Source organism: Amblyomma mixtum, chromosome 5, assembly GCF_055824585.1.
Source record: "Amblyomma mixtum isolate Tamu chromosome 5, ASM5582458v1, whole genome shotgun sequence".
NCBI lineage: Eukaryota > Metazoa > Arthropoda > Arachnida > Ixodida > Ixodidae > Amblyomma > Amblyomma mixtum.
The window spans coordinates 99,273,419-99,283,601 of NC_143016.1; the positions used below are offsets into that span (position 1 = coordinate 99,273,419).

The 10,183-nt window shown below is 45.7% G+C and overlaps 1 protein-coding gene across 1 annotated transcript; it reads right to left on the reverse strand.

The window, feature by feature from the left end:
- Positions 1–6,507: 6,507 nt before the first annotated feature.
- LOC149343162 (uncharacterized) lies at positions 6,508–9,935 on the reverse strand. Its single transcript, XM_089542311.1, has 2 exons — positions 9,102–9,935; positions 6,508–6,552 (listed from the first exon to the last, which is right to left on the reverse strand). Exons 1-2 carry the CDS (start codon positions 9,933–9,935, stop codon positions 6,508–6,510), a joined length of 879 nt encoding a protein of 292 aa, XP_089398437.1.
- Positions 9,936–10,183: the final 248 nt, after the last annotated feature.

Genomic DNA, 10,183 nt, shown 5'->3' on the forward strand with positions numbered 1-10,183 from the left:
GGTAAGGTAACAGGAAAGAAATCAGAAGACATCACTGAGAGACAGGCAGAGTATTCCGACACCGACCATTCCGTTGTGCTGGAATGCTTCTGCTACAAGTCTGAACATATGACCCTGCGGTAACCATCTCACAATATGGAAAGAAAAGGAGGGAGAGTTTATTGGAAAAGATCACACAACCATAATTTGGAACAGGATAACTGCTGCGTGCCAGAAACATTACTATGATTAAGCGTTAAAATAATTCCTAGGTACTTCTGGCACAGAGCGCATTACTGTATTACCTATAACAGAGCTTGATATTGCGCATGAGTGGCATCGGTGATAAGCAACTAACAAAGTTCTGTTAACGTTTAAGTACATGAACCATGTTTTACATCATTTTTCTATGGCGCGTAACTCATTTTGAATAATGAGGACATATAATGCCAAGGCACTTCTGATACAGAGGGTATTACTGTGTTACCTGCAAGAGAGCTTGATGTTGCGTATGAGTGGCGTCGGTGAAAAGTACCTAACAAGTTCTGCTAATGTTTAAGTACATTAAGTAACGTTTAAGTACACCCAAACCACGCCGCAGAGAAGGGAGGAAGGTGGGAGTAAAAAAAGAATGTAATGATTGGTAAATTGTTTTTTTTTGAGAAAGGAAGTCGCAGTATCTGTCTCACATGAAGGTACCGTATTTGCCGGTGTATAAGACGCGGCTTTTTTTCGAAAATCTTGCTGGCGCGTCCTATACAAGGGTGCGTCTTATATGCGAATTTTTCATCTTTTTTTGCGAGTTCATCGATTACTCCGGTTCATGCTCAAGCTTTTTTCACCTAAAAAATATCACTACCAATAACGCGGTTGTAACACGGTTAATACTTCAATACCGGGACCGCCGTGCGCGACATTCTAGGTGATCTTTATCATGAAACGGCGGGGATGACGACTTCCGGGATCACAAACGCGCGGCTGTTTCGGAGTCCCCAAGCAAAAGTAATGAGAAGCGCCAAAAGATGGTGACAATCACGCTTCTCGCCATTGTCAAGACAAGCCGGCGTTCTTTTTTAGTCACCCTTTGCAACTTTTTTTGCTCCGTGTACGTAGTGCATGTTTCAGCCGAGTTGCTTCCAGAAATGGGTGAACCTTTTGATAGCGCATCTGAAGATGAAGACTTCGAAGGTTTCAAGTAGAAATAAAATGTTGTTATGGACATATGGGGAGCTATATCTTTTTTCTTTCTTTTTTGCTAAAATATGGACGGGTATGGCGTGAGTGTTGCCTTTTTCGATCACTTAGCGTTGCTTAAGAATTTCTCACAGGTACGGTGCATTTCGCGATAGTCACGCAAGCGTGTTTAATTAAGCCTCACTAGCCTAACTGGGTAAACTGGGGTGCGTCTTATACACGGGTGCGTCTTATATACGAACTTTTTCAGTGACAGCTTGCATATATGGCGGGTGCGTCTTATACAAGGGTGCATCTTATACACCGGTAAATACGGTAATGAAAATTGGAATCGAGGAAAGGAAATGACACAGTAACTGTCTCACATATCTCGGTGGAGACCCGCAGCCCCCGATTGCAGGTAGCCGGTTGGAATGCCTTCCGCAAGCTAGGCCCGAACTTAACAAGTTTATGCTGCACGAAACGCTGAATCGGTTTCGTTTGGTTTGGTTTATGGGGGTTTAACGTCCCAAAGCGACTCAGGCTATGAGGGGCGCTGTAGTGAAGGGCTCAAGAAATTTCGATTCCCTGGGGTTCAATAGAGAGTTTTAGTATAGCGTATGAGCGCTTACGTACGCTATACGCAAGCATTTAGCGAGAGGTTACTGTGGAAGTCGCAAGAACACTTTTAGTTTACCGTAGAACCGCACGAACGCAACGATAGCTAAGGCCGCGGTGGCGCCATCTGGTGTGATAATGTGAAAACATTTTGTGTCGTATTTTTCGCGGTTAGCCAATGCATTGGCCAAGCTGATCCAAGTCGTATCACGTAGATAGCCGGTTGCATGGCGTCCCCGATGAGTCGCGCACTGCGCAGTTGAGGCAGGGCCTAGCATTTCTTTAATTTTCTTTAGGTAATCGAACCGAGCAAGGTTTTTTTAAGAGCGTCATGGTATGTGGATGGATGGATGGATGGATGGATGGATAGGAGCGCCCCCTTTGAAACGGGGTGGTGGCAATTGCCACCATGCTCAGCTTTTCTTTATTTATTATTTTTTTTGTTTACTGTGTTGGCAATTCTCATTAATATTCTCCATCAACTTTGCCTACGGTTTCCTACTATTCTAACCTTATGCCACATCTCTGCTTTTCAGCCACCAATCCTCCAATCGCTTTTTGCTGACTTCCACTGCAGATTTATTTACATGACCATTGTTATCTTTAAACCCTAGGGCCTCAGAAAGAGTGACTGTGCCTGCATCGACATCCGGATGGATACCATCACATTTGATTATGAGGTGTTCAATTGTTTCCACAGATCTACCACACACTGCACATGTGTCATCTTCTTCGTTAAATTTCTTTTTGTAGCTGCGCGTTCTAAGACACCCTGATCTAGCTTCAAAAAGTAGGGCACTGCCTCTTGAGTTATCATAGAAAAATTCTTTCCTGATCTGCCTTTTCCAGAATCGATATAGTTCTACACTATGTTTCTTTTCCATTGAATTCATCCAATTTTTAACTTCCGCGTTTTTAACCTGTCGTTTAATGCTCTCTTTCTCCGTCCTCATGACCGGCATACTTACTGGTTAGTTTTCTAGTTCTTTTCCGCCACTGTGAGTCAACGTTCTTTCTGTATAAATATTTAAATACCTTAGCTGCCCATCTGTTATCGTCCAATTTCCTCAGGCGTTCTTCATATAGTATTTTACTCTTAGCTTCCCGTGCCTCGAACGATGCCCAGCCCATATCCCCTTGTACTGCCTCGTTTGTGGTTTTGCCGTGGGCACCTAGTGCTAATCTTCCAACAGCTCTCTGATTTACGTCTAATCTCGACTGAACTTCTGCCCTTAAGCACAGAACCGCATTGCCGAAAGTAAGTCCCGGCACCATTATTCCTTTCCAAATACCTCTTAGTACTTCATATTTGTTGTACCCCCATAATGCCCTATGTTTCATTATCCCGGCGTCTCTTCGTCCTTTTGCCCTAAGAGCCTGTTCATGCTTTTCCGTGTATATCTGCCCTTCATTTAGCCATATCCCGAGGTATTTGTATTCGGCCACTTTGGGTATTTCGTGGCCTTGTATTGTAAGCACCTGATCAGTTGTATCGTTAAAAATCATCACACCTGATTTAGTTGCGCTAAAACTGAATCCTAGAGCGTCTCCTTCGTCTCCACAGCAATTAACCAAAGTTTGTAAATCTTCCTGGCTATCTGCTAACAGTACAATATCGTCCGCATACATTAAACCCGGGAGTCGCTGCTCAACTACATTTCCGCCTAATCTGTACGATAGATTATAACCCAGATTACTTTCTTCTAGCCTTCTTTCCATATTTATCACGTAAAGCATGAACAGCAGCGGTGATAGAGGGCAACCTTGCCTTAATCCTTTGTGCACCCCTACAGTTGTGGTACTTTTTTTCCCTTCCCATGTAATTTCAACTTCATTATCTCGGTAGATTTCCTGTAGAAAATCAATTACCTCATCGCCAATACCTAAATCTTTCAATATGCTCCACAGGAGTTCCCTGTTCACGTTATCGTATGCACCGCTTATGTCTAGAAAGGCTATAAACAGAGGTCTATTTTCCGCCTTAGCTATTTCTATGCATTGGGTAAGCACGAACAGGCTATCATCTAACCGCCTACCCCTTCTGAACCCATTCTGAAGTTCCCCGAGTATCCTATTCCCTTCTACCCATGACTGCATTTTTAATTTCACCGCCTGCATTGCCAGCCTGTACATAACAGATGTTATCGTAATCGGACGGAAGGATTTTATGTTCATCTTATCTCCTTTCCCTTTATAAATCAAATTCATTTTACTCTGTCTCCAGCTGTGCGGAATTTGCTGATTTGTTATGACTGCCTCCAATGCTTTTATCAGCGCGTCCTTGCTTCTTGGGCCAAGTTCATTAATCAGCTTAATTGGAATTTCGTCTATCCCTGCGGATGTGGTTTTAGGAATATTCGCTTCCGCCTTTTCCCAGTTAAGACTAGTCAGTTCTAAGCTGTTCTCTTTTGTGCTGTCCTGTGTTGCCGCCTCACTTGGGGAGATTACCCCATTGGCGTCGCTAAAAGACGCAGCTATAAATGACGTAATGTAGTCCACAGCATCGTCTCCCTCCAAACATTTTCCCTCAGCATCTATAATCTGTTCCTGCTTTCTTTGATTTGTTTTTCCCAACCAGCTTATATGGTTCCAGAATTTTCTTGGCCCCCCTTTATTTGCCTCGCGAACTTCAGCCAGCCATTTATCAGAGGACTGCTTTATTTTAGCCTGGACTAGGACCTGAACTTGCTGTTTCTTTTGTCGATAAGATTCCCATTTTTTTCCTATTTCTTCTACAGATAACTGCGCCCTCTTTGCTTCTCTGTGTTCCCTTGAAGCCACCCGTCGTTGTTCGATGGCCTCCTTAATTTCCATATTCCACCAGCTTCGTGGCTTCCTCTTTCCTCTCCAGCGGTTAACTCCTTTCACTTGTTTCATTTTTGTAGCGATGAGCAGTTCCAACTGATTATAATCCCAATTTCCCATGTGGCGTTTCTCAATTATTTCTTCTATATCGGCTGATATTAGCGCTATTTGTTCATCATTTAATTTTGCGTTGTCTTTTGGACTTCGTTGCATTTCTCTTTTGACTAGGGCTCCCAACTGTAGACTAATACGTTTATGATCACTTCCTAGGCTGTCCTTCCCCTCTTCGTCTATTTCCATTATTGCGAGCTTGCTATAGATGCCCTGCGACATTAGACAGTAGTCAATGGTTGTTTGCCTGTTACGGGATTCCCACGTGATTTGTCCCTCACATTTAGTTTCTCTATTGACAATAACTAAGTTGTGCCGCTCACACAAGTCTAGCATTAACTTCCCGTTACAATCTGTGTATCCATCCAGATCCTCGATGTGGCCGTTCATGTCTCCAAGCAAAATAATATCGACACCGTCTCCAATCTGCTTTATATCGTCATTGAGGCACTTAACTAGATCCTTAACTAGATATGTACTACTATTCTCTCGGACCCCTAGTGCCCTACAGCCGAAACAGCCGAAACGGCTACTTTTGGCAAGGCTAAGACTATCTTGGCATAAAAATCCAAATCAAGCCAATCCACAGTCGGCGGTGTTTTGATAGGGTTAGGAACGGCGGAATCGTTACACAGAATCCAAAATAGGGCAAGTTTATCACTTATTCGTTCTGCTGTCGGCGAGAGGAGGCATAGCGAATATCACACGTTCCATTTAACGGCAACGAATGTGCCTAAAAACCCAATAACATGACATCTCTCCAAAGCGGGCGACGTGGGCGCCGCCATGTTGACAACGCTATTTTTCTTGGCGTACGCAAGAGCACGCACGCTAAATTCGAAAAATAGCGTTCGTAACGCGAACGTACGTAAGCCATCGGTTTGAAATAGCGTTTGGCGCATGCGCAGTACGACTGACGCTATTTTATAGCGTACGCTATGCCTTTGCGTATGTCTACGTACGCTATACTAAACGTGCACTGACATCGCACAATACACAGGCCTCTAGCATTTCGCCTGCATCGAAATTCGACCACTGCGGCAGGGATCGAACCCAAGTCTTTCGGGTCAGCAGTCAAGCGCCATAACCACTAAGCCACCGCGACGGTTAAACGCTGAATCGTATGACACCATCCGGAACATTCTGCGGCAAATGGTTGGCATGATAATTTTTTTCCGACGCGCGGTGCCGACTACTGCGAAGTCCGCCGACGGCTTTTCGACCGGACGAGCTTTACACGCTGTCGCGTATTAAGGCCGCTTACGCTGCGCACCGCACGGGCGGCATGCACAGTGTGTGCTGCACGCAGTACTTGGCTAACTGTGTATACTGGTGGCCAATCGCAAGCAGACGCTTTGCTTTGGCAAGTGTAGCATGACTGTTCAAGCACCTAAACCTTTTCATAACGTTTCGAAGCGCCATTTAAAGAATCTGGCTTTTTTAGTAGGTGCGTAATTGATATGAGCGGGAAAATTGAGGCTGAGGTATACCGCAGTGCGTATAGGCAGAGACAACATTTGCAATGTACGTATTTGTTCGACCTGGCGTGCAATTGACCATTGCAGTCATATGTAAAGGCGTATTGACTTCCGTGATGGCTGCGCAGTTTATGACAACCTCTTATTTCAGAACGTCCCGCCAACGGAATAACGATATATGTGCATATGTGCTGAACGAATATTTTTTACTTTGAGTGGTTAGCTCCAAACGTATTTCTTCAAAAGGACTGAAAGAGGTGATTTCGGAAAAGAAGATCCCGAAACCGGCACCCCGCATGTTCTTTCTTCAGTCCACAGCGTCTTCATAAGGCTGCTGCACAGCCTAGTCTTCAATGGAATCTTCGGGTGTAACTGCATGTTGCCGAACCTGAAAAAACGAATGCCACATAAATAATGCCACACTGCTTGAATGCATTGTCATTTGTAAATTCATGTAAAACGTAAGTCCCTATTAAGCATGGAGACTAACTTCCTATGGTCCATGCTTGAAACTTAAAAATAAAACAGCCTATGTCACGTGATACACGCGTGAATTATTCCGAACAACTGAGTGGTATTTTCTGTGTGAGTCTCCAAAAAATGGGCGTATGTGTGGATAAAGCAGTCTACAATATGACGAACATTGTAAAGAATGCAATTCTCGGTGACAAGTCACCGGTGATGCAGGCCAATTACACAAAAGAAAAATAACAGCTCCGTGATTTTTACTTCACTTTCCCTGAAGAGAAGGCAGTAGCTACGTATTGCCTATCGGGAAGCGCACCGCTAGCTGCGCAGAAAAAAAAAACGTCGTAAATCAACCATTGATTAGCTAGAAAGAAGCCTATTGCATCTGGTCACAATGTAAACACGTGATTGCGGGGTTTATATGTTATGACGCCAAAAGGTATTTCGTCGGCTGCAGCAAATCGTTACTTTCCTGACGCAGCGTTGCAGACTATAATGCCTGTCTATTATACAGCTGTCAAGGTAAAAACTTTCCTGGTGAAGAAAAATCTATAGCGCTGAAAGGAGCGGAAACAAAGAAGAAGCTTTTCCTTTCGTTTGGTGCCCTGCCATTGGTCACTGCTCCCGCGGACGTAGCCTGTGGGGAGTGACGTCGGACTGGTCGTGTCAGGACCACAAACATGATGCCAATTATTTGCATAAACGCTGCCCACGCTCATGCAGCACTGGAACACCAGCTCAAATACTGACAAATTCATATATATATATATATATATATATATATATATATATATATATATATATATATATATATATATATATATAGAGAGAGAGAGAGAGAGAGAGAGAGCACGAAGAGCGTTCGACATATGCTTCCCGAGCTTCATCGGTCGCACTTCCGCCTTGAGAGAAAAACTTTGCTGTGGTTGTTCGACGCATTGGTGAAGCATGCTCACTGTCACACAGCCGGATTGGATACGGCAGAGGCCGCGGGGTGGGCGGTTACGGCACCGGCCTCGGATTGGCGGCGGCTGTGATCGGTCGTTTGCTTCCCCACCTCCAGTTGGTTACGTCACGATTAACGTCATTCACGGCCAAAGGGAATGAAAACAAAATGAAGGGTATATATTGAATAAAGCCCCACTTGAGTTCATCGTCTCCACCATGCGCATTTTAATAAATTCTTTAGGCCCTGAGGGAAAAATTAAATCCGAAGCCCTTAGAGTAACAGCGCCGAAAGAGATTTTTACGTTCACCTGAAGCCCATGAACTTTTGTTGCCAAGTGCACCTGCCAGCGACTTTTTTCACGCCATGAGACAGCTTAGACGAGTATGGGGACATTCAAGGCCCAAACTGGTCCTCCCTACTCTGGTCGAAACACCTTCAAAGCCTTACCTTTAAGCCATTGCCTAAGTTCCCGTAGAGCGATACGTTTAATTGGGAGTGGTATCCCCCTGAGCTCACTTTTTTTTTACCTGGCTATGCATACGCAATAGTACAATGGTGGCATGACCCACTGAGGGCCTATCTTATACACAAGAGACACAATCGCCCTTCATGAGGACGCTTTTGGTTGAGGAGCTAAAACTCAACACTGCTTTTGAGCATAGGGAGCATAGGTCCGATTCGGCATATACGGGCATGTGGGCAGAACTTAGGCGACACAGAAGGAGTACTTGGGAGGGAAGGATCTCTAATGCTAACAAATTGTACCTTTAAAGGTTGGTTAAGCGTTTTCTGATAGTTGAAGAAAAAACAAGCGTCTGTGTCTACGCAGTGATACGCAAAGAGGACCTCATTCCGCTGAATGGCTCCATCAACGCTGCCGTGTCATGAAGTTTTTTTTAGAATGGGAAGCGTCAGACCGCCAGGCATCCGTTCCCTCACCAATCACTGGACTGTATTCAAAATGCACAACGACTGTTGATGTGTGTGGTATGAAGGCGTATACTACAGACTGATCCTCTTGCAACATAATAGTGTAAGAATCTTTGGCTGCTGCATGCCCAGACATTCTGAACAATCACATTTTTCAACGAGAAATAATTGTGAATCAAATTTTTCTAACTTGTATGTTTTCGTTACAAAAATCGATAGATCCGCGGATCTTACATCGGGAGGCTATCAGTTTTTGCTACTATAACGTTTTTGCTACCGTCAAAAGCGTTCCCGATTGCTTTTCCATGGAGGTCTTAACTACGTGGCGCGAGAGGTGGAGAAACTTTGAAAGAAAGATTTTTTTACGCATGCGAAGAATACCTTCTATATTTCTATAACATTACCTTATAAAATTCCATGTTGTCTCAAAACTAAAACTGACCTCTAATAATCCCGGACTTAAGTCGGACTTATCCACACAAGCCGTCGAAAATCCCGTTCTTTGAGCACTATATATGTTTGCCGTCGACATAAATGCTCTCCCACACGCTGAACTCATAGCAATGTTGTTCTTTCGCAAGTACCCTTACCCGCCGACGTCGCTTGTGAAGGCGCTTGGTTGAACCACTCCGCGTCGGACGACGGCCCGCTTTGTTTCGAGGCAGGCGGCGCCCCCGGCGAACGCGCCTCTCGGGGCGCGCCACTGTGGTGTCTTCAACCTCCGTTGTCCACGCTGCAGTCAGGTCACCGATGTACTCGCCATCGGCCTCAACAGACCACTGCCTGTCATCATCGTTGTCGACGGGCCGACCCTCACGGACTGCCGTTGCGATGTCGACGTCGTCCGGTGTTGGTGAAGTGCGCCTGCTTTTAAGTGGCTCCCTGGGTATTACCGTGATTTTCCAATCTTCCGCCCGCATTCTTTCACGACCGCTCACGCCCTGCGCTGACGGCACCCCTGCTCTGTTTCCCAAGTGAAGGCTGGCGTCTGCGTCGTCCACCGCGTCGATATCGTAATCCTGCAGTTCACCCTGAACCGCCGACGCCGCCCAGATCGCCAGTCCTATGAAGACGCACATGGCCAACATGGCGACCAACACGGCCGCATTGTCAATGCCCAGGCCCTGAAGACCCTTGATAAGAGGGACGCTCAAAGGCCTCCGAGCACGCTCGTCTTCGTAGTAAGCGGCGGTCGACGACGACATCGGTGGTGTCCCCTGTGATTCCGTGGATGCCGACACCCATTCCAGGCCGGAGTGGTAGCCCTCGAACGGCACCTCCAGGGGCGAGGCCAGCTCAGCTGTGGAAGCCGCGTTGAAGTGAGCCGGCTCCGGCGAGTCGTAACCCCCGTGGTCCGAGTAGAAAAAGCCGCGAGGGTAAAGAGCCTGGTTGTGGACGTACCGCAGATTTTTGTCGTTGTCCATGGTGAGCGGCGCAAAGCAGGGGAGCTATCTGCTTCTTCGTCGATGTGAGTCACGTGATGGTAAATTTCGCGGGAAGGCATGATGATGATGATGATGATGATGTCCTCGGGCTGAATGGCACATACCCACGGCGGGGGATTGGCCGGGGTGCATAGCGGATACACACGCACTCGTGTACAGGGAATGGAGTATAATTAAATCTAAAATTTTGGGACGCAGAGCTAGAATTTGTACAAAACAAAAAATAC